At 39.5% G+C, this 25,163-nt stretch overlaps 1 protein-coding gene across 8 annotated transcripts in view; it reads left to right on the forward strand.

Moving 5' to 3' along the window:
• Window positions 1-25,163, forward strand: part of JAM2 (junctional adhesion molecule 2) — a 76,969-nt gene that overhangs the window by 22,474 nt on the left and 29,332 nt on the right. For all 8 annotated transcript variants that reach the window (XR_014825099.1, XR_014825100.1, XR_014825101.1 and 5 more), the window contains exons 2-3: window positions 18,646-18,711; window positions 24,962-25,069. Coding sequence is in view for 3 of the 8 variants with exons in the window: in XM_084991863.1 (XP_084847989.1) it covers window positions 18,646-18,711; window positions 24,962-25,069 (174 nt within the window). In the remaining 5 variants the exon portion in view is untranslated. The remainder of the gene's footprint in view (window positions 1-18,645; window positions 18,712-24,961; window positions 25,070-25,163) is intronic.

Here is a 25,163-nt window from a genome sequence, read left to right on the forward strand (position 1 = left end):
ACTACTCAGCCATAAAAAAGAATAAAATAATGCTATTTGCTGTAACGTGGGTACAACTAGAGATTATCCTGCTAGATGAAGTAAATCAGAAAAATATGAATGTCATATGATATTGCTTGTATGTGGAATCTAAAATGTGACACAAATGAACCTATCTATAAAACAGAAATTGACTCACAGACAAGAAGAACAGACTTGTGGTTGCCAAGGGGAGGGCATAGGAGGAAGGATGGAGTGGGAGGTTGGGCTTAGTAGATGTATGCTCTTGTATGTGGAGCGGATAAACAACACGGTCCTGCTTTCAGCACAGAAAAGTGTACTCAATGTCCTATGATAAACCGTAATGGAAAAGAATGTTTTTTAAAAAAGAAAGTATATCTGTATAACTGAATCACTTTGCTTTATAGCATAAATTAACACAACATTGCAAATCAACTATACTTCAACTTAAAAAGTAAATAAATGAAGTTACAGTATATTACCGAACCTCCGAAAGGAATTCCTAAGATATAAAGAACACTTGTATTAAATTAGACACTCCAAAATTAATTTATTACTATAATCATGATGCTTGTGTTAGTCAGAGTTCTCCAGAAAATAGAGCCAATAGAACACACACACACACACACACACACACACACACATACAAAAAGATTTATTTTAAGGAGTTGGCTCATGCAATTAAGGAAGCAGGTAAAGACTTCCCACTGTGGCACAGTGAGTTAAGAATCCAACTGCAGTGGTTTAGGTCGCTGCAGAGGTACAGATTCAATCCTCAGCCCAGTGCACTGGGTTAAAGGATCCAGCATTGCCGCAGATATGGCATGGATTCAGTCCCTGGCCCAGGAACTTCCATATGCTGCAGGTGTGGCCATTAAAAAAACAGGGTGGCAGACGAGTCCAAAATCTGCAGAGTGAGCCAGTGGGCTGGAGACCCAGGAAGAGCCAATGCTGCAGTTCAAGCCCCAAGTTTGTCTGCTTGCAGAATTCCCTCTTGCTGGGAGGAGGTCTGTCGTTTGTTCTATTCAGGACTTCTACTGATTAGACGAGGCCCACCTACACTGTGGAAGGAAATCTGCTTTACTCCAAGTCTACCAATTTAACTGTTAATCTCATCCCAAGACACCCTCAGGGAAATATCCAGAATAATGTTTGACCACATATCTGGGCAATGTGGCCCTGTCCTGTTGACACAAAATTAATCATCACAACCCTGCTTTAAACTGTAAATCAAAACTTTTGCTTTCTTTTTCTTTTACTTACTTTTTTTTTCTCTTTCTACAGCCGCACCTGCAGCATTTGGAAATTCCTGGGCCAGGGGTAAAATCAGAGCTGCAGCTGAGGCCTGTGCCACAGCCACACCAAATCTGAGCCGCATCTGCAACCTATGCCACAGATTATGGCAACTCTAGATCCTTAACCCACTGAGTGAGGCCAGAGGTTGAACTCACATCCTCACGGAGACAATGCTGGGTCTTTAACCCACCAAGCCACAGTGGGAATTCCCAAAACTTTTAAAAAGCAAATAATTTTGTTTTAAATAATAAAATTTCTCCCCTTTGTGGTTATTAAAATTAGAATTTTTATTACATTTATTTTTACTTTTAAGTGGCAAGATGTTTTAAAAACAAGAATGGTGATTTATAGCATTCAAAATCACATTTTCAGGAGTTCCCATCATGGCTCAGTGGTTAATGAACCCTACTAGTATCCATGAGGATAAAGGTTCGATCCCTGGCCTCGTTCAGTGGGTTAAGGATCTGGCGTTGCTGTGAGCTGTGGTTTAGGTTGCAGACCCAGCTGTGATCTGGCATTGTGGTGGCTGTGGCATAGGCCAGCAGCTACAGCTCCGATTTGACCCCTAGCCTGGGAACCTCCATATGCCGCAGTTGCAGGCCTAAATAAATAAATAAATAAAATCGCATTTTCAGATATTTTAGGAGTTGTTTCTCATCATTTTTAATATTAAATATGTTCATAGGTTAATTTTTGTTGCTACATAATGTGAAAATTGATTATTCACCATGATGTGATGTCATGATAAAACTGTTTTTTAGTTTCAAACTGGCTGCTTTGAATTTTTCCATTATTTAATCTTGTGCAGCTTATCCCTTAATTTAAAAAATGAAGTATAGCTTTTTACATTCCTTTTCCACTTTCTCCCTAGTTCATTTCCATTCATTTGGCAAATATGTGTTGAGTATCTACTACACATCAAGCATTATTCTTGGCCCTGGGGATATTGGTAAAGAAATGAAGGCCCTTGCCCTGAAAACATCAGTACATTGTATACTATGTTAGAATGACAAGTGCAATGGAAAAAAGAAAGAAAAAGTCAAAGCAGGATCAAGGGAATCAGGAGCTTGGAAGGGAAAAGAGCAGGTGAAGGTGAGGCGGTGATATTAAATAGGATCATCCGTATAGACTTCACTAAGGAGGTGCCTTTTGAGAATAAACTTGAAGAAGTAGAGGACGTAGTTGACACCTGAAGGAAGAGGATCCCAGGCAGAGGAAATAGAGCCTGGCCTGTTTGGAGGATGATAAAGGAGTCCTTTGCCCCTGGAGGAAAGGGAGGGAAGAGTTAAGGAAAGAAGGTCTGCAAGGCAATTGTATTGGCCCTTCTAGGCTAATGAAGGGTTTTACCTTGACTCTGGTGAACTAATCCAAGATGCCCCCATCTGACTTAGCATTTTTTTTCCCTTTTACAACCACACCTGCAGCATATGGAAGTTCCCAGGCTAAGGGTTGAATCGGAGCTGCAGTTGCCAGCCTACACCCCAACCACAGCAACACCAGAGCCAAGTTTACAGCAATGCCAGATACTTAACCCATTGGAGCGAGGTCAGGGATCGAACCCAAATCAGCACGGACAGGATGTCAGGTCCTTAACCTGCTAAACCACAACAGTAAGTCCTGACTTAACGTTTTAAAGGAGATTAAATTCTGTAGGAGCAGGATAGAGTAGAAGTCTGGCCAGGAATCTGTTGCAGTGATCCAGACAAGAGACAGTGATGCTCAGACCAGGTGGTAGCCATGGCAGTAGTGAGAAGTAGGCAGGTTCTGGATGCATTTCGAAGGTAGAGCCAATAGAATTTGCTCATGAAGTGGATATGGGCTTGGAGACGTAGAATCATTGAGGACACCTGCAGGGTTTTTAACCAGAGCAACAGGAATAATCATCTGAAGGAAGCAAAGTGGAGCAGGTTTAGAAAGAAAAATGAGGTTTGGATATAGTGTTTGAAATCTGTGTTGAACCTGCAAAGTTGAAGAGGCATTTAGATCTGAGTCCAGAGTTTAGCCAAGACGCCTGGAGATAGGTATTGGGGAGTTGTTAGCACCTGGGAGTATTTAATGTTATGAGCTGAGATCACATCATCAAGGAAGAAAGTATAAGCAGAGGAGAGGGGATGACCCCGGATAAGATCCATGAGAGGGAAAACTAGAACCAGTTCTGTTGTCCTGGGCGCTAAATGCAGAAAGCATACAAAGGGGAAGGGTATGGGAGTTTGGGGTTAGTAGATACAAATTATTGCATCTGGAGTGGATAAGCAATGAGATCCTGCTGTATGGCACAGGGAACTATATCTGATCATTTGTGGTGGAACATGATGGAGGATAATGTGAGAAAAAGAATGTACATATATGCATAACTGGGTCATTTGTCTGTTCAGCAGGAACTGACAGAATGTTATAAATCAACTATAATAAAAACCTTTTTTAAAAGGGCTCAAATTAAGATAGTTAAGGAAGGCACCATCATAAATCATGATTTTGTTTGTATTTTTGCCATTTCCTGGGCCGCTCTCGCAGCATATGGAGGTTCCCAGGCTAGGGGTCTAATCAGAGCTGTAGCCACCAGCCTACACCACAGCTCATGGCAACGCCAGATCCTTAACCCACTGAGCAAGGCCAGGAATCGAACCCGCAACCTCATGGTTCCTAGTCGGATTCGTTAACTGCTGAGCCACGACAGGAACTCCCCATAAATCGTGTTTTAACAAATGACAAAAACACAATCCAAAGAGGCTATAACTGTCCCAAAAATGTCAAAGCAAGAATTTAAACCCAGGGCTTCCTTCTCTAAGCAGCCACTGTAATGAAGCCAAGTTAATCATTTTAAAAAGAAAAAGCTATAGCCCTAACAACTCATCCTCTGATTTCATAGTCCATCTTAATACATGATTACTGTGGAATCATTTATGAAACATTAAATTTGCATCATCACATTGGCTAAAAAAAAAATAAGACAATGTGGAGGGAGGAGAGGGAGAGGAGACAAGGACCAAGTGCCAGGATCTAGGCTACGCCGTTAGGTACTTAGTTTAATTTCATCATTACAACCAATAAGAAGACATTAGTAGCTTAATTTTACCTAAATGGAAACTAAGGTTTAGAAGGCTAAGGCTGTAGGGTTTCCCAAGGCAATGAGACTTGTCATTCATAGCACTGGGTTTCAAAGCTAGCTAGATCTCATTTCTTCTATGTCAGTTCTCACTTCCTAAAGACAAAAAAAAAAAAAAAAAAAGACTGTTTTCATTTGTAATACTTAGGTCACATTTATGTCAGGCTACCCTTTCCTCACCCATCTGGACTTTAATGTTGCTTTCTGTTTGACTTTCGATAATATTTAGTCAAAAAGCCAACCTGCTGAAGGTGGTGGTGGTTTTGGTCCAACACTCTTTAGCTCTTTATCCCCACGGGTGAGACTTCGTTCTAATACCGCTCTATCAAAAACCTCAAGTGCTGTAGGAGTTCCTGTGTGGCTCAGCAGATTAAGGATCAGGCATTGTCACTGCATTGGCTGGAGTCACTGCTGTGGCATGGATTCAATCCCTGACCTAAGAACTTCTGCATGCTGTGGATGCTGGAAAAAAAAAAAAAAAAAAAGAAGAAGAAGAAGAAGCTATTTTCAGAATATCTTGCTGATTCTGCCCCAAGTTCAGCCATCCTCATGGCACACAGGATTGCAGAGCCATTTCCCCTAAATGACCATTATAACCATTAGACCCTTGCTTACCATTGTTGGACGCAAATACCTTTGTCCATCTTTTTAACACTTGATCTGAGTAAGTTTCAAAAATTGGGTCTGTAATAGGATGTCCTCATCTCCTGCCCATTCTAGGATGCACCTCTGTAGCTCCACTGATTGGACTGTATGCAGATTGTCTTAGTTATGTGTGAACTGCTGTCGCAAAAATACCACAGATTGGGTAGCAACAAACATTTATTTCTCACGGTTCTGGAGGCTTGAAGTACAAGATCGATGTGTTGGAATATTCAGTGTCTGGGAGAGCCTGCTCCCTAGTTGCAGACTGCCAACTTTTTTTTGGGGGGGGGGTTGTTTGTTTTATTTTTTTTAAATAGCTTTATTGAGATATAATGCACATAGCATACAATTCACCCTTTTAAAATAGATAATTGGTTTTTTTAATCATATTCACAAATTTCTGCAACTGTCACCACTATCCAGTTTCAAAAGAAACCACATATCTAGTAACAGTCACTCTCCATTTTCACCCCCCCAGCCCCTGGCAACTATGTACTATTTTCTGTCTCAATGGATTTGCCAGTGTTGAAAATTTCATTAAAATGGAGTAGTATAATGTATGCTCTTTGGGACTGGCTTCTTTCACTTATAATATTTTCAAAGTTTATCCAGGTTGCAACATATCATCAGTGCTTCGTTCCTTTTCATTGGCAAATAATATTCCCTTCTGTGGAGAGACCTCCATTTGTTTACCTGTTCATCAGTTGATGGACATTTGGTTTGTTTCCACTTTTTGGATGCTGTGAATAATGCAGACTGCCACCTCCTTGTGTCCTCATCTGGTGGAGAGGATAAGGGTGCTGTCTGGGGTCCCTTTTCTAAAGACACGAATCCCATTCATGAGGGCTCCACTCTTCTGACCCCATCACCCCCCCCCAAAGGCCCCACCTCCTAACACCATCACATTGGAGGTTAGGATGACAACATGTGAATTGTGGGGAGACACAAACATTCAGTCCACATCACAGATGTTCATCAAGCCATTTCTTTTACTCGACCCAGTTGACTGACACCAAAAAGTGCATTTTGGTGATAGCTCAAAGCTGGATGTGTAGGACCAGTACTGAAATAAAAGAGTGAGTCAGAGAACTGTCTTTACCAAAATAAAGGGGAAATTATAGTCCTTGGACTTGAGCACCCTAGAAATCAGGATAACTAATTCTGAGCAGTCTTGCCTGACAGTTGTAAAATACGACAGTTAAGCAATGCCAAGCCATTGTTTCCATGTGCTGAACTTCAAAATAAATGGTTTTTGTTCCTTTGGCTTCCTGAAGACTAATCAAAGGAAACATGAAGCAACAATAAACTGGGAGGGTTTCTCTGAGTTTTTAAATCTCTTTTGAAAGCATTTATGATAATAGAATTTAATTAATAACAAATGTATGAAATGTAAGGGCTAAAATATTTATGAATCATCATCCAACAGGAGAGGGGAAAACGAAAATTTGTGCAACTCTTATATTTTAAGAATTGAAATTTGAGAAAGAGAGCACTAAATTGTTGGTCATATACAATCTTAGTATTTTAAAGGTTGAGCTATCAGACAATAGACTCTGGAGACTACTTTCTTTATTTGTGGGTGGTCTAATTTAGGAAGCCAAATAAACTCATTTTTAAGGAGCAGTCCATAACTGTGTGCAGGGGTGGATCATTACAGCTCTCACTAAGAAAAATTATACCAAAAAATCATATTGCAAATTTTACAAAAAGTGACCATATTACTATGCTCTCTCCATCTCACCTCCAGGGCCTTAGGAGGTGTCCTTGCAAGCAAAGACCCCAAAGCTTAAGCCTTCTTAACTTTGTGGTCAGTCTGCCTTCCCTTATGTGTCTGTTCACTACATTTTAGAAATCTTCTGATTTAGGAAAAAATGAAAAATTAGGAGTGCTTTATATTCTTTTTAAAGATGCAAAGATAACTTCTTTTGCAGATGGCAAATTTAATAGGTTGGTGATATTAGAGGATCTTTTTGATACTTTTTTTTTTTTTTTTTTTGGTCTTTTTGCCATTTCTAAGGCCGTTCCCATGGCATATGGCGGTTCCCAAGCTACGGGTCAAATCGGATTTGTAGCCGCCAGCCTACATCACAGCCACAGCAACACGGGATCCGAGCCGTGTCTGCAACCTACACCACAGGTCACAGCAACGCCGGATCCTTAACCCACTGAGCAAGGCCAGGGATCGAACCCTCAACCTCATGGTTCCTAGTCAGATTCATTAACCACTGCGCCATGATGGAAACTCCGAAAAATGGAAAGATAACTTCTTTTGCAGAAGGTAAATTTAATAGACTGGTGATATTAGAGGATCTTTTTGATACTTTTTTTTTCCTATTTAAAAATTTTTACTGAAGTATAGTTGATGTGTAAGATTATAGGTTAAAGATATACAATATAGTGATTCACAATTTTTAAAGGTTATATTCCATTTACAGTTATTGAAAAATACTGGCTATATCCCTTATGTGGTACAATATATTCTTGTAGCTTATTTTTTTCCTTTTTTTTTATTAAAGTATAGTTGATTTACAGTGTTGTGCCCATTTCTGCTATACTGCAAAGTGACCCAGTCATACACATGTACAGACATTCTTTTTCTCATATCATCCCCATCATGTTCTACCCCAAGAGATTGGACATAGTTCTCTGTGCTATACAGCAGGACCCCATTGCCCATCCACTCTAAATGTAATAGTTTGCATCTACTAACCCCAAACTCCCAGTATCCATTCCACTCCGTCCCCCTCCCTCCCTCCCCCTCCGCCTACACCCTACACCCTCCCCCTCCCCCTCCCCTCCCCTCCCCCTCCCCCTTGGCAACCACAAATCTGTTCCCTGTGTCTGTGAGGCTATTACTGTTTTGTAGATAGGTTCATTTGTGCTATATTTTTGATTCCATATATAAGTGATATCATATGGTATTTGTCTTTCTCTTTCTGACTTATTTCACTTAGTGTGTCTTTCTCTTTCTGACTTATTTCACTTAGTGTGAGAATCCATGTTGCTGCAAATGGCATCATTTCATTCTTTTATATGGCTGAGTAGTATTCCATTGTGAATATGCACCACCTCTTTTTAATCCATTCACCTATTAATGGACATTTAGGTTGTTTCCATGTCTTGGCTATTGTGAATAGTGCTGCTATGAAGGTAAGGGTGCATGTAACTTTTTGAGCTGTGGTTTTGTCCAGATATATGCCCAGGCGTGGGATTGCTGGATTACATGGTAGTTCTATACTTTTTGATACTTTTTATGCTAGTCCCTAGAAAACACAATTTGTATTCATAGCTGCATGTTCATGTTTTCCAAAAATGAAAACTTTTGATGCATTAAACTCTTGCTAGTGATTCCTGGAAATTCACTCAGTCAGGTAGAAAAATATTACTTGAAGTACTAAGAAAGTGGAAAACAAATATCTGTCTAGAGTGAGGGTTGGAGAGAGCTCAGAAAATGATAGAGAGCTCTTGTCTCACATATCTTGCTTAAGTGGATTTCTAAATATCAAATGACTGTAGAATAACCGTTTCATTATCCTCTGATCCAGACAGCCTCTGAGTAATCTGTCTTGTCAGCTGTTAGGACTTTTTGTGAAGTTTCACACATTTTGGAGATTCAGAACCAGAGTTCAGAACCAGACTCAGAAACTTGGGTTTAGCCATTTGCTCAGAACCAGTCAAAGTTCTGGAGAAATGGTTTCTAATACCTGCTCTCAAAAATTATTTATTTGGCAATGATATTAGTATGTTCATTTCTGCTGAGAAATGTAACTACTGAAGGCTGGTAGTGATTTTGGGCTTTTAGTCTTGAAAAACTATGAAGTTTAAGAGTGAGCAACTGTGATTTTAGGTTAAAGGGTAATGAATAATCTTAAATTAAAATGTCATCAAGCTCTCAAAGCCCGATGCATCAACTCTACTTTAAGGATGTGCCTGAAGCACAATCCAGGCTACAAGTCAATTAGTGAAGAGAGACACTCAGGTTTGTTATCTTTCACCTCTTTTATTTTAGTATCATAGACATTACCCTGTGTGTTTGTTTTGATATCTGACATCTTTAGTAATGATTTCTGATTTTACAGTAACAAAATATTAGGGCCATTGTTTCCTGGTACCATAATTTTAAGGACAGTCAGTTAGAAGAACACGGAATGGTTAACATCCATCCCTTACTTTGAATATGTGACTCTTAAGAGCATCACTTTTGGAAGGTGGCATTTCTTCATCTTGTCTTGAGAGTCTGCTGGATTTGAAAGGACTGTCATTATCTATCTAAAATCTATAGTTAATGCCACTGGTGAACCGCTTGTGGTGATTGGCTGAGGTTGTCACTTGTGGAATATCAAAGAAAGATCTCCCAGTGCTCAAATGGCATCTTTCATATTCTCATGGACTGTACCTGGTGAGAAATCCATAGGTTGAGGACTTTCTGATGCTGTTGGCCACCATTAAACATTGGAAGATGTACTTGAAGGACTCTTCTTTGAAATTTTTGAGAATTAATTTTACTATAAAGACTTAATTTATTTACTTCATCTTGAATATCACCTGAAAAATTTAACCATCCAGTTGTTTGAGTAAAGGAATGCCCCGAGAATTTCCCTAAATTTACTTAAGGCGTATAGTTTTATGGAAACAACGTATACTCAGTTCCGAAACACCAATCATCCTTCTTGTACTCAGGGATTAAAAACATCAGAAAAGCCGAAGTTCTCATCATGGCGCAGTGGTTAACGAATCTGATGAGGAACCATGAGGTTGTGGGTTCGATCCCTGGCCTTGCTCAGTGGGTTAAGGATCCAGTGTTGCCATGAGCTGTGGTGTAGGTCACAGACACGGCTTGCATCTGGCTTTGCTGTGGCTGTGGTGTAGGCCGGCAGCTACAGCTCCATTTTGACCCCTAGCCTGGGAACCTCCATATGCTGCAGGTATGGCCCTAAAAAGACACACACACACACACACACACACACACACACAATCAGAAAAGCAAGGGGGCAAAAATTGTGTGTAGTATATAATAAATATACAAAGTTTATTCAAATTAATTCATTCATAAACATTTGCCCATTTATACTTTCTCTGTTAAAATGGCAATTTGTTACCTACTCCCTGAACAATATTTTCACAGTGCTAAATGTTGATAATGGATATGTATTTGCAGAGTGTCTGAGTTCATCATATTTGATACTGCTTTCTTACAGTGCCTTGCACTGATGGGGTGGGGGGGAAGTTGGAGGGGGTCTGTGGAGCCAGACAACTAGCTGTAGTTAGATGCAAATCTTGGTTTCCCTTCTTGCTAGTGTTGTGACCTTAAGCCAGGTACTTAGCCTCTCTCGGTTGTCACATCTGTCCAATAAGGATATAAACAGAGTGGAGTCACGTCTTTGTTAGATGCTGGGTTCCTAAAGGGAAAATTTATTCATTGTCAAAATTACCCTTAAATTCCTTAGGTCATCATTAACTCACCAGGACATTCACCATGGGTGGCTCCAAAGTCAAACACATCTTTTATTTCTCCTTGAACCTTGTTGTGGCTTCTGCTTCTTTGGGGGAGAAAAAAAAAATGGATATCAATATTTCATTAAGAGGAAGGGCCAGAATGGCTGGAGACTAGAAGGACATGTCTGTCTGTACGTCTTCTCTCTCTCCCTTTCCTTCTTTCTCTTCTTCTCCCTCCTCCTACCCTCTCCTTCCCCTCCCCTTCTGTGACCTACGATGGTTGAATGATAGTGAGATAGATGAGTATATTATCTAATGTATCTTAATTCCTACCTCATAAGTTACTTTCTAGCCATATAAATATTTATCTGTAATAAATACAGATAAATGGCAATCTTGTTACTGCTAGCCCTGTGGATCTTTTGTTTTGTTTTGTTTTTTGTCTTTTTGCCTTTTCTAGGACTGCTCCCGCAGCATATGGAGGTTCCCAGGCTAGGGGTCTAATCAGAGTTGTAACCACCAGCCTACGCCAGAGCCACAGCAACACGGGATCCGAGCGGTGTCTGCAACCTACACCACAGGTCACAGCAACGCCGGATCCTTAACCCACTGAGCACGGCCAGGGATCGAACCCTCAACCTCATGGTTCCTAGTCGGATTCGTTAACCACTGCGCCACAACGGGAACTCCCTGGATCTTTTTAATATTTGTTATTACAGTAATTACATATAAGTGATTATCAAAACCACATGGCTATTCATTTTTATTTTTGACAACTTATGAAATAATTTATAGCCACCATTTTTATAACTGGCTCTTATGCATGATCTTGTCGGTAATGGACTTTTAAAACAAACAGAAACCGTCTATAACATGTCAATTTTCCCAGTCATGTTTTCAATTACAAGCATTAATTTAGGGAATTCCCACTGTGGCGTAATAGGTTAAGAATCTGACTACAGCGGCTTGGCTTGCTGCAGAGATGCAGGTTTGATCTCCAGCCTAGCCCCATGGATTAAAGCATCTGGTGTTGCTGCAGCTGCAGTGTATGTCATAGCTGTGGCACAGGTCACAACTATAGTTTGGACTCAGTCCCTGGCCTGGAAACTTACATACGCTGCTGGTGAGGCCATTAAAAAATAAAATAAATAAAGTATTATTTAAATAACACTTTTAGTAGTCAGTTTATAAATTGTGGCAGAGTGAATACATATTTATTCTTAGTCAAGCCAGATTCTTTTAGATGAGCAATAGACAATATAAGAACCTGCCTTCTTGTGGGGGCCAGGGAGAAATACAAAAGGTTTTATTTGGTTAGGCATTACCTGACTTGCAGTTTTGCAAGTTATGGAAATAATCATCCCTTAACCTCATTTTATGAACTTGGGCCAGCAATTTTGGAACACATCCATAACTGCGAAAGATGTTTTGTAGCTAACTTTAAAACAATTGTTGACCTCAGCCAGCTGAACTATATGACAATTTTTTGTTTATTTTTCTATTTAACTTACTCTGGAAAAGCGAAGAAAAAAAAATCAGTTCAAGAAATTAGCCAACAGAGACTATTCCTAACATCTGTTGGTAAAATGTTAGGAATAGTAAATTGTTTGTATCCAGGAAAAGTTGGATACAAAATCCAACATTTTGTTTACATAAAAAGACAACTGGGTGCAAATGAGCAAAATAAAACTGAATTGAAAGATTTAGAAAGGCTGGGACTCAGTAGCAATCTTATAATTTTTTTTTTTTTTAAGATTTAGAATTTTCTGTTTAAATAAGTTCGAGATAAGTGACCACAGTTTAAAAAATATTATTACTTAACTAAAGGCAAACCTTGAGGTAAACAATTCCAGGAAACAAAGTAGCTAGGAGAAGATGCTTACAATCATAGAAAGAAATATTCAGCTACCAAGAAATGCTACCTATTTTTTAATTTATTTTCTTATTTTTTTAAATTTTTTTGCTTTTTAGGGCTGCACCCACAGCATACGGAAGTTCTCGTCGGGCTTGGTGTCAAATCAGAGCTGCAGCTGCCGGCCTACGCCACAACCACAGCAATGTCAGATCCAAGCCGAGTCTATGACCCATAGCACAGCTCAGGGCAACAATGGATCCCTAACCCACTGATCCAGGCCAGGGATTTAACCCGAATCCTCATGGATCCTAGTCGCGTTTGTTACCGCTGAGCCACAACAGGGACTCTGACCTATTTATTAATTTAATCAAACTAATCCCCAGTATAATATTTTTGCCTTTACAGTTTTGCAAATTCAATCAAGCCTTTCTTTTTGCATGTCTGGGACACATTTTTTTTTTTTCTGTTCAAATATAGACATATAAAATGATGAGGGAATTACTAAAATTCCTGAAGTTAACAGCTGGACTTTAAATAGAACTTTAAGAGCGATTTTTGAAAATGTAAGAAGTAATTCTCAAAGAAGGTTTTAGCTGGCAGAAAATGGACTGGGAAGCGGGGAGTTTTGATTATACCCTGTCCTAAATCTCCCAGTCTCAGATTGGACTAACGTTTGCCTCAAATGAAAGAAGACCAAGTCTCCAAAAGAAAATAAACATTCTCAGGAGGCAGAGTGGGGTCTGAAAAGTTCAAAGATAGGATGTGAAGGGAACAAAGAATATCTTTTCCTATTTTGCCAACACTCTCCCCTCAGCTGGTTTCTAGGGAATATGAATCTTCATTGTTTTGTCTAAAAGTTGTACTAACACAGTTCAGAAGTCACAAGAAATGCCAGTCATCATTGGAGCTTCTCCAAGGGCACTAATTTACATATGACTCAAGGAGAAAAAAGACTTTTTTCAAAGTGTACTTCAAAAGTTTCATAGCATAACAGTTTATTTTTTTGAATTTTATTTTTATTATTTTTTTTATCACATCTGTAGTTGTATAATGATCATCACAATCCAATTTCACAGGATTTCCATCCCACAACCCAAACATATATCCCCCCCACCCAGGATAACAGTTTAGAATCAGAATCATTGGCAAAAACTTGCAGCAATCATGCCATTTAAATGTAGGTGTTGGTGTTCCAGTTGTGGCTCAGCAGTAACAAAACCGACTGGTGTCCATGAGGTTGAGGGTTCGATCCCTGGCCCCATTCAAGTTGGTATTGCTGTGAGCTGTGATATAGGCCAGCAGCTGCAGCTCCATTTGGATCCCTAGTTTGGGAACTTCCGTATGCCGCAGGTGCCACCCTAACAAATAAGTAAATAAATAAAATATTAATTATCTAATGAATGAAATGTAGGTGTAGTGTTGGAGTTCCCTGGTGGCTCCGTAGGCTAAGGATCTGGTATTGTCGCTGCTGTGGCTCAGGTCACTGAGGCTGTCTGATCCTTGGCCGGGAAGTACTACTTTGGAATGCTATGAGTGTGGGAAAAATTTAAAGAACGTAGGTGTGGTGCACAAGAACTCATGAGGCTCTGACTTTTCTCCAGCTCACTTAAGAGGATTCTGGCTTGGCCAGCTTAGTTTCTTCTCTTCCTCTGCTCTCTGAAAATCTAAACTCTCCCTTTGGACCCTACAAAATAAAATTGAAGAAGGAGAGGAGAAGCTGGAAAAGAGAGGCACTCAACCATGAAAAGGAATGAAATCGTGTTGTTTGCAGCAACATGGGTGGACATAGATTATCATACTGAGTGATATAAGTCAGACAGGGAAAGATAAACATCATGTGACATCACTTAGATGTGGAATCTTAACATATGATACAAATGAACCTATTCACTGAACAAAAACAGACATACAGACTTTGAAAACAAACTTACGGTTACCAAAGGGGACAGGTTGGGGGAGGGATGGACTGGGGGTTTGGGACTGGCATATGCACACTATTGCATGTGGAATGGGTGGTCAAAGGGGACCTGCTATATAGCACAAGGAACTGTACCCAATATGCAGTGATAATCTATGTGGAAAAAGAATCTGAAAAAGAATGGATAGTGTGTGCGTGTGCGTGCGCGTGTGTGTGAATCACTGTTGTAGAGTAGAAATTATCTCAACATTGTTAACTACACTTCAATAAAACTTAAAAATGAAAAAAAAGGAGGGGTTCAGAGGACTATGCACCATATTCTGGTATGTGACGGAAGTAGATGGAACGGGGAAAATCAAGTATTTAAAAAGATTCCTTAGGGCCATTCATGGTTCGAAATTACTCTTTGGTGGCCCTCTCTGAGACTGAGCCACATGGGTGACCGCCTTATACAACTATATATATTTACAAGGGTCAATAAAAGAATCAGCTCAGGCCTCCATTCTTCACATAGACACAAGATTTGCCAGTCTCCTTAGAAAATGCTTGCAACTTAAAGATATGTACAATCTGAATAGTTAAAGTTGAAGAGTGGAGTTAGACATTTGAGGTTTGTAGATTTTTGAGATTTTTATTTTCACAATTAGATTTGTTGTCCAGACTTCCAAGGAAGAGAGAAAGGTGGGGGGGGGGGAATTATCCAGAATAGCAGGTGCTCTTCAAGAAGAATAAAATGTAGCAAAGTAGAAGAATCATTTATGTGGCAATGTACATATAGACGAATGATTGAAAGAAAAGATGCCATGTCATTGGAACAATTTTTCCCACCTTCTCAGAAGTGTAATAAATTATTCAGAGTTAAGATATCATAGAAACTTTCAAAATCCTTGATCTGATGGTTCCTTGCCCTCCTGAAGTCTATTCCTGGATCTTCAAACCAACCTACCTGTGAGTCTAGAGTAGTGGTTCTCCACAGCTGTGGCTTCCCCATCCTACTCTAAATGGACATTTGTCAATATCTAGAAACATTTTTGGTTATCATGACTTGGGGTGGGAGGGATAGGGATGGCATCTAGTGGGTAGAAGCCAGTGACACTGCAGAGCATCCTATAGTGCACAGGACAAGCTCCCACAAGAAGGAATGTTCCAGTCCCAAATGCCATCAGTGTTCGCATTTAGAAACCCTTGTCTAGAACCTTCCCTCTGAGATTACTTGGTGTCCTACCTGTATAGCCTCTCAGCTTCCATCTTCCTGCTGTTCTTCTGAGCCAGTCTTTTACTTTCATCAAGACCACCCGTTTCTCAGCCTGTTCCATTTTCATTAGATCCATGGACCTTTCTACCTGGCATCTTTAGTTAACCTGATGCCACAGTTCAGCTTGTGGGGAATGTGATATGGTGCCCAGTATAGAATAGTAATAAACAATGTGGACATGGAGTATAATTCAGATGAAAGGTCAAATCCCAACGCCACCACCTACTACTTGTATACCCTTAGCCAAGTTTCTTACCCTCTCTGTGCCTCAGTTTCCCCACTGGGAAAAATGTGGATAAAAATGGTACCCTGCCACAGAGACGTGTGAGCGTTCAATAAATGCATACATGTAAAGCAATGGGAATGTTGCCTAATACCCAAGTGCATAATAAGTGTTAGCTGGTGGTGTTCCTTCTTGAGAGCCCACTAAGGCCTATGTCCTCCCACCCACCTGCTCCTCTCTACTCTGGTCCGGGGAGAAGGTATATTTTACTCATGATGTCTTTGCTCAGATGTTTGCTTAAGCTATGCATTGTTTCCATTTCCCTGTTGGCCCAGGTTTCTAAATGTGGAAAGGCAGGACGTACCCTGCTTTTCTCTCTCTGTGGGTTTTGGCTACCCACATCCCCTCCCTGAGGCAAAGAACACTTGGCAGCCTGGAGGTGGGGGAGGGCAAAGAGGAGAAAAGGCACATGTTTCCAAACACTATCCTGAAAGATACACACCTCTGTCTCTAGATGGAAATGGATGAGTAAATGGATGAAAGGATGACTGCTCATGGGCGATGTGCCTCATTTCCTGGCTTGAGTGACCATGTGGATTGTAGGACCTTTCACTGTGATGGGACCTGTAGAAAGAAAACAAAGTTTGGGGACAAGCAGAGTTCAGTTTTGCCCACGAGTCTTGGTGCTTGTAGAAAATGGAGATACAGATACTCACCAGAAGAGGAGTTTATGGATTTAATCTCAAAAGAGAGAATGGAGCTAGAGACACAGATTTAGGACTTTTCAGTAAAAATGGTAGATGGGTCAATAAGAGTATATAAAAGTTTATACAGAAAGGAGTTAGCTGAGTTGGGAAAGCAGTTTCTGGATGGATGGATGGATGGATGGATGGATGGATGGATGGTTGGATGGGCAGAACAAGGAGGAAGAAGACCCCACAGAGACCAAATGAAGACTAAAAGAGAATCATGTCACCAAATCCACAGGAGTCAGCACAGTCAAATGTCAGGAAGAGATTAGTAAGATAAAACCTGAAAGTGTCCATTGAATAGGGCAACAAAGACATCATTTTTGATGGTTTGTTTTTTGGTTTTGGTTTTGGCTATACCTACAGCATGTGCAAGTTTCCAGGCCATGAATAATCAAACCTGCATCACCACATCATCTGAGCCACTGCAGTCACAACACCAGATACTTAACCCACTGAGCCACAGGGGAACTCCATGTCATTTTGGCCTTGGTGAAAATAGGGTCAGTGAACTATATGATGACAGAAAACAGATGGTAGCATGAGCAGAGAACTAGCATTTCTAGTAAACTGCAGAAATATATCTTCAAGGAATAAACTTCTTAGAGTTCCCTCATGGCTCAACAGGTTAAGGATCTGGTGTTGTCACTGCTGTGGCTCCAGATACCGATGTGGTGTGGATTCTATCCCTGGATGGATAACTGAAGGCATGCAGGCCTGGCCAAAAAATCAACAAACAAGCAAAGAAAAAACAGAAAAGAAACAAGAAATAACCTTCTTTAGATTTTTATGAGTTTAATTTGGTCTTAGACTATTTCCCATATGATTTTTTAGGGTGAACTGCAGTTGGATTGTTTGCCTAAATTGTTTACTCAGGATGATTTTACTCAAGATGACCAGCAAGAATGCTTTGTATTAAAATAATTAACACCAACCCAATATTGCGTACTTATGACACCTTCCTAGAGGCATGGCTTGTCTTCCTTCTAGGACCCTTCTTTAGTATCATTTTGCCCTGACCTCATTTACTGGATTCTTCTCACGAGTAAACAATAAGAAGGGGTTTCATTCCTTACTTCAGTATATCGTCATTGTGCCTTGCTTTATGCCAGGCATTTTTCTAGGTGTTTCAACTATATCAGAGAATACAACAGGCAGAAAATCTTGCCCTTGTAGCATTTATATTTCAGAGATGCATAGTAATAGGAAATGATTTAAATTATTTTTAAACATGGTCATTAAGCTGGGCCATAGAGTGATATCCATAAAGTGAAATAATACAAAGTGATCTTATCAAAGATTAAATCAGACCATTTTAATTCCTGGTTCTGCTACTTTTTTTTTTTAAAGTCTTGATTATGCCTACCACACCAAGTCATTTCACATATTGAATGTTATTAAATTAAAAAAATATGTGAAAGCACGTCTTTAAAATGAAAACTTCCATATAACTTTACAAGAGCGATGCTGATGTCCTCACTATTATCCTCCTCATCATCATTAGCAGCAGCAGCAGCATCCAGCAATTAACTATCAGATCCCATTAGGAACCATAATAGGTCAGTCTTTTCAACCCTATAGACCAATCCTGGAAAATCATTGAAATGTTTAGGGGGAAAACAAAGATATTCTATTTGAATTTTTCATCATAATCTTATATACAAAGTTTATAAACATTGTATACCACGTATACATTTCATAACCCAAAAATATGCTAAGTGACTCATTTCTATATGTTGTAGGTATAGTTAGGGATAAGTTTCTAAGGCAGTTTATATCCTTACGTAAGGCACTCAAAATAATTAGCTTTTGTTTTCAGGGGGCAATAGCTGTGATAGTATTTGATCACCTACTAGGCTGAATTAAGGACATAGATTCTTATTTAACAAACAGGCTTGTTGTCTTGGGGCGGAGGGGCAAATAGATTCATGAGTTCTGCTTGGCGAAATGCTTAAAGGGCAAAACCGCAATGGAGAAAATGGAATAAAAAACAGAGAGTTTGCCTTGGCATTTCCTATTTTGATGCTTTAAAACTTATGTGTTATGAACTGCGTGAGGCTGTCATCAAACTAGGTCGGTTTGCTTTAATATGGCATCCCATTCAAGCGTTTGAGAATGGCCTTTTGCACCATTTTAATTGTCCTGTCTTTTTCATCTTTCAGATCATAAGGCCTGTGGATTCTCTGACCCAAAAGATCATCACGTAGTCACAGCAATAGAGTATCAAGGTAGCGTATCTTACTGATTTTCATGGGCTGTACTGTTTAAATGACTCATGGGGATGACATGCATGAGCATCTTTCTATTTTTTGTCAGGAACTTCTGCCTCACTTCACACTAACTCCTCTGCCTGTAATGTTGCACCCTGCTGTTTTCACCTGGAGAACTCTTTCTCCATCTCCTCAGTGGAAATTCTGGACATTCCATAAAAGACCTGATATACAAAGAAGGTCTCTTATTGGAGTTCCCACATGACTCAGTGGAAGCGAATCTCTCTAGTATCCATGAAGATGCAGATTCGATCCCTGGCCTCACTCAGTGGGTTAAGGATCCAGTGTTGCCGTGAGCTGTGGTGTAGGCCGGCAGCTACAGCTCCAGTTTGACCCCTAGCCTGGGAACCTCCATATGCCTCGGGTGCAGCCCTAAAAAGAAAAAAAAAAAAAATAATAAGGTCTCTTATTATGTAAACAAAAAAAAAATAAAAAGGTCTCTTATTATGTCAAGTATCTGCAACACAGCAAATCTAATTCGTAGAACTGGAAGGTGGTGATCTTGCAAAATTTCCTGGCAGCTCAATTTCATGAGTGGAAATTAACATAAGCCCTACTGTATGTATTTAAGATAACATTAATAGAGCTTATCTGGTGGTATCATTTTGTTATTTTATTTTGGCTTCTTAAATATTTATAAGGGAGAAGTTGGTATTTAATGGGTATAAAGTTTCAATTTTGCAAAATGAAAAATTTCTGGAGATTGCACAACAATGTGAATATATTTAACACAAATTAACACAATTAAACCATTAAGAAGGTAAATTTTAAATTAAGAAGGTAAATTTTAAATTAAGTGTATTTATCATAATTAAATTTTTTTAAGGATCTAATAACCAAAAGGAATTATAAGAGCTTTTATCAATGGACTTCAAATATTGACATCTACTACTTTTCCAAAGGATCTTTTACTGAGAACACATGAATAATACTGGGCAACAAGAAGAATTACCATTTCTTAAATGTGATGCTTCTTGAGACCATAAATATTTAAGAAATAGGTTTCAAATGTTTGATCCCTCTTCTTTGAATATGTCTTAGGTTCTTAGAGAGAGAGAGGTTTGGAATAAAGAGACAAAGATTTTAAAAAGAGGGCTGAGGTGAGGAGGAATTAAATGAACTAATATTTAACCAGTGTTTATAGTAGTGCCAGGCATATAGTAAGTTGTTTGTGCTTGTTAAGTTAAAATATGCTAGGATAAGAACCAGCCTGTCATTCACTTATTTTAATTATTAAGGTTAATCAGATTCTTTGAAATCCTTATATTTTACATGATTAAGCTAATAAAACATGCTTTATCATGACTTAGGTTTTCTTTCTTTTTTTTTTTTTTTTTTTGTCTTTTCAGGGACGCAACTACAGCATATGGAGGTTCCCAGGCTAGGGGTCTACACCACAACCACAGCAACACAGGATCGAGCTGTGCCTGAGACCTACACTGTAGCTCACAGCAACACCAGCTCCTTAACTCACTGAGTGAGGCCAGGTATCAAACCTGCAACCTCATGGTTCCTAGTCGGATTTGTTTCTGGTTCCTAGTCGGATTTGTTTCCGCTGCACCAGGATGGGAACGCCTGTTTTTTTCTTTTTTAGCCATACCCACAGCAAATGAAAGTTCCCGGGCCAAGGACTGAATCCAAGACGCAGTGTGGACCTACACCACAGCTGCAGCAATGCTGTGTCCTTAACCTGATACACCACAGCAGGAACTCCTATCATGACTTAGTTTTAACCGTGGGGAGAGGTGGGATAAAGAAATTAATGATTGGGAGTAATCTGGGACTCGGGAGTACTTATAGGGAAAGATAAACGTAGTTGAGTGAGAGGCCAAAAAGAGACTGGAAATGCCAGTGAATGAGCACAGTGAGTGGAAAAGATGGGTCAGGATGTCCACGTGGCACAAAGGAAATGAAGTTAATTTCTCCTACTTTTTACTTTCCTATTCTTACTGTTGGGTCCAGGTGGACCCAAGCACTGCCCCCCAGGCACTAATGCCATGATATCTGATTTACGATGCAAAAAGTATATTCTTGAGTCTCAGGTTACTTTAAAAATATGTACTGAGGTGAAATCCACATAACCTAAAATTCATGATATTACAGTGCACAGTTAAGTGGCAATCATTACATTTACAGTGTTATGGAACCACCACCTCTATCTAATTTCAAAGCATTTCCATCACTCTAAACTAAAACCCTTTACCACTTATATAACTTTGTATTTTTTTTTTTTTTGGCCACACCTGCAGCATGTGGAAGTTCCCAGGTCAGGGGACAGAACCCTCACCATGGCAGAACCCAAACAGCAGTGACTGCCCGATCCTTAATCTGCTGAGCCCCCAGGGAACTCCCCACTGACAGCACTTTAAAATATGTGTTTGATTTTTAATATAGAAAATCCTTCCATATTTAGGGCAATCAGATGTTAGTCTTATTTACTCCCAAATAAATATTTTCTATTTTTTTGTTTCACCTCTGCTCCTTTTAATTAAAAATTACATTTTGATTCTATTTTATATGTGCTCCAGTCATTCCAACTTGGCTTTCCATAAAGCAAAAATAAATGTCTACCTTCTTCCACCTTTCAGTTTTAGGTTATCTTACAAAGTAACCTAATTTTATGTAATGTCTAATATTTTATGATTTGTATATATGTGTATGTGTGCTCCCCCTAGTTCATTTATTTTTTTTTTGTCTTTTGTCTCTCTGATGCCTCTAAATCATGAATTAATTAATTCTTTCTTTTCGGTACTGTTTTTCTGTATCACTTCCTATAGTGATGCCAAAAGCAAAATGAGAGTTAAATGAGGGCCCCTCTGCCAGGCTTATAAATTATATAAGTGGCCTTATGCAGAGAGTGTCAAGCCTGAGAGCAATAAATCAGAATTTAATAGCATGCTTTTCTCCATAAAAGTTATTTATAGTAATTCTTTAGACCTACTTTGCTAGTATCAATTTTCTTACATTGTGTAAGGTTTTGATGACTTTTAACTTGAGCACAGAGAATGAAATGAAATGACAGCAATATAGAATCTTAGAAAAATTAAAATTCACAATGATTCAGTGTGATTCCTAAAAGTGATTATTTTGTTACATGTTGAAAAAATGATTTTTCTAAATCAAGAACTATTTTTTTCTCAATCCAAACTGAAACAGATATTTTTGGCAATATAATAATCATCTAACAGAAAAACTAGGTGCCGTTTTTTGCTTTAATATGCCTTGTTTTGAGAAAGTAAATATTTATATCTGTATTACATTTTCTTTGCTGTCTCAAACACGGGTAACACTTTAGTTCAAATCTTAGTAATATGGAGATCAATTTATACTTATACTATTAAGTATGGACTTCTAGGAGTTCCCTGGTGGCCGAGGGGTTAAGGATCCAGCATTGTTGGCAATGGTTCAGTCCCTGGCCCAGAATTTCCTCATGCAACAGGCATGGCCAAAAAAAAAAAGTATGGATTTCTATCATGGCACAGCAAGTTTGCAACTAATGGATTTCTTTAATGCACAGCAAGTTTGCAACTATAGGTAAGAGAAAAACCTCATAGGTGAAGGTAATAATGAACATCTATGGAGCAAGTACTATATACAAAGTACATTTGTGCCCAAACATATAAACACATTATCTCATTTAATCTTCACAATAACTTGGAGAGATGAGTACTGTTGTTCTTCTCATTTTACAGATTCGAACACAAGCACATCTTTTTTTTTTTTTTAAGTTAAATAATTTACCCAACATCACACATCTAGTTTATGGCTGAGGTCTAACTCCAAAGCTTGTCCCTTAAACTTGAGGGCTAGACAGAGAAAATTATGCTGGCCATGCATGTTGAATTTTGGCTGAAAAGAGAGAGGCGAGTCCATGGTAGTTACTTCCTAAGGTCACTTAGTTCCTTATCCTCCGATGTTGACCCCATGATTCCGTAGATTGACTGTTTCTCACAGTTTTGAAGATCAAGATGCTCCCCCGCTTGGAACACTCCCAAAGAACCGCAAAACTAAACTGAATTTGATTTTGAATTCTAAGGAATTCGAATTCCCTCTCTTAAGTCTTTGGTCCAATCTCACCTTTGAAATGAGGTGAACCCAGACTACTCTATTTTTTAAAAATTGCACCCCCATCCCTTAGCATCCTCCAACTTCCTGTCCTCTGATCTACTCCACCTTCTTTCCATAACACTCATGACTTTTACTGTATAATTCACTTTGTGGTGTTTCTTGTGTGTCTGAAAATCATAAGATCCCAAAGGACGGGGACCTTTGTTTTGCTCAATGCTCTAATTCCAGAACAATGCTAGACACACAATAGTCCTCCATAGAATTTGGAAAAATTGAATACCCCGTTTCTCCATGTTTCATAGGGTCCATGAGACGGAGGCTGGAGTGGAGTCACTGCACTTTAGCAAACCATTTGGTGACATTTTAAGTATAATTTCTGCAGAGGTTTTCCATAGAGCAATGAATAGAAACATCAGGAAGAATTCACCCAAAGGGATGTGTGTGTGTGTGGGTGTGTGTGTCCAGTTAAAAATGTGAAACAATATGATTATTGGAGTATAAATTTATTCCTAAGACCTAGGAGTTTGGGCTAAAAATGAGTGTGGGTATGTGTTTAATTGTTGGAAACTCAACAAAATACGGGAAGGAAATCTATCTAAAACTCAAGACTCCGGAAGGCCACCGCCCGCTCTCCTTAATCACCACAACAGAACCGCGTTTCCTCAGACAAGTCCCTCTGCACACATTTCTGTGTAGCATAACTGTAAACATGTCTGTAAAAAGACATTTGTGTGTATCTATATGCATTACAGAGGGGGGGGAAAAGTCTCAGGAATATGAAGTTGACACTCTGGAGAGCCCAGCTGGAATATACTTTAAACATATTTAGAACTAGAGGTTTCCACTTGGCAATCACCGCAGTTGGCAGGCAGGCCCTGGGGTTTTTCCTCCCTCAGTCATCTTGTTTGGACAGTTATAAGAGGGGGTTCATTGGGTGATTCCAGGAATTCATGAATGACGTAAGTGCAGTAAATTCCTTATGGGAAAGTGACCCTGGCGAGCTCCACTGAGGCGGTTAAGCTTGATGCCCAGATTAATTCTTCTAATAATTTTTCCGGATGGAGATGAGGGGTCGGAGTCTGTGATTTATTAGAAGATCACAAAGGGTGTGTATTAGCTTATTTGCAGAGAAGGTCATTAAAGAAGGGACCGTTCCGGGTTCCATAGTGTGGCATGGGCTGGACTAAATGACTTTCTTCATCACTCAGTGGGAGGTACCCACTGCTTCCCTCTATCCTGGCACTCTTCATGTTGGACTGAAATGACATTACTTTATTTGCCTCTTCTCCCAGACCCTAAACTCCTTGAAGACTGAGAAGAGGAAGAAAAAGATAAATAATTAATTGTAGCTGTAATTAGTCATAGCTGTAAAGAACTTACTGTGTCCAGGCACGTGGGCTTTGAGTGTGTTATTTTATATGATGACTCATGACACCTCTATGACATACTATTTTATTTTATAAATGGCACCTAAGGCTCAAGAACTAGGGACAGTAAAAAAAAAAAAAAAAGATTTGGGAGTTCCCTTGTGCTCTTGTGGTTAGGACCCAGCGCTTTCACCACTGTTGCCCAGGTTCAATTCCTGGTCTGGGAACTGAGATACCCACGTCATGCCACTGCACAACACGGCCAAAACAAGGAACTAGGGAAAGTAGTATAACGTCACAAAATTATTATGTGGAAGAATCATAATGTTTTCTTTCTATTTTTTTTTTTTTTCTTTTTAGAGCTGCGTCTGTGACATATGGAAGTTCCCAGGCTAGGGGTCGAATTGGAGCTGCAGCTGCCAGTCTACGCCACAGCCACAGCAACACCAGATCCAAGCTGCCACAGCCTGTGGCAACACTGGATTCTTAACCCACTGAGCGAGGCCAGGAATCCAACCTGTATCTTCACGGACACTATGTCAGGTTCTTAACCGACTGAGCCACAACGGGAACTCCAAGAATCATAATGCTTTCGATTTATCTTTGAATTAAGCCAGCATGGTACCTGAGGTACCATCAATTGAGGTAATTTATGAGTAAATAATTGAATGAATGGATGGAAGAATAATTGAAGGATGTTAAGCCTATTAATTTAATAAAGTATAATTTCAGAAGGACAATTAGAAAACAAGTATTTTTGTTGTTGTTCCTAGAGGTTATTTTAGCCTGTAAATACCCAAAGAAGACCGTGTCCTCCAGATTAGAATGGAAGAAACTGGGGCGGGGTATCTCCTTTGTCTACTATCAACAGGCTCTTCAAGGTAAGAAGCTGGGACTCAATGAGGGGAGGGCAAGAGACCCCGATCCTTTAATTAACCAAAGAGAGCAGGACATGGCTGATGACTGAAAATGTGT

The sequence above is a fragment of the Sus scrofa genome, chromosome 13, assembly GCF_054392235.1.
Source record: "Sus scrofa isolate SSC_HxYL_T2T_F1_AM1 chromosome 13, Sscrofa_HxYL_maternal_Yorkshire_Landrace_v2.0, whole genome shotgun sequence".
NCBI classification, from domain to species: Eukaryota; Metazoa; Chordata; class Mammalia; order Artiodactyla; family Suidae; genus Sus; species Sus scrofa.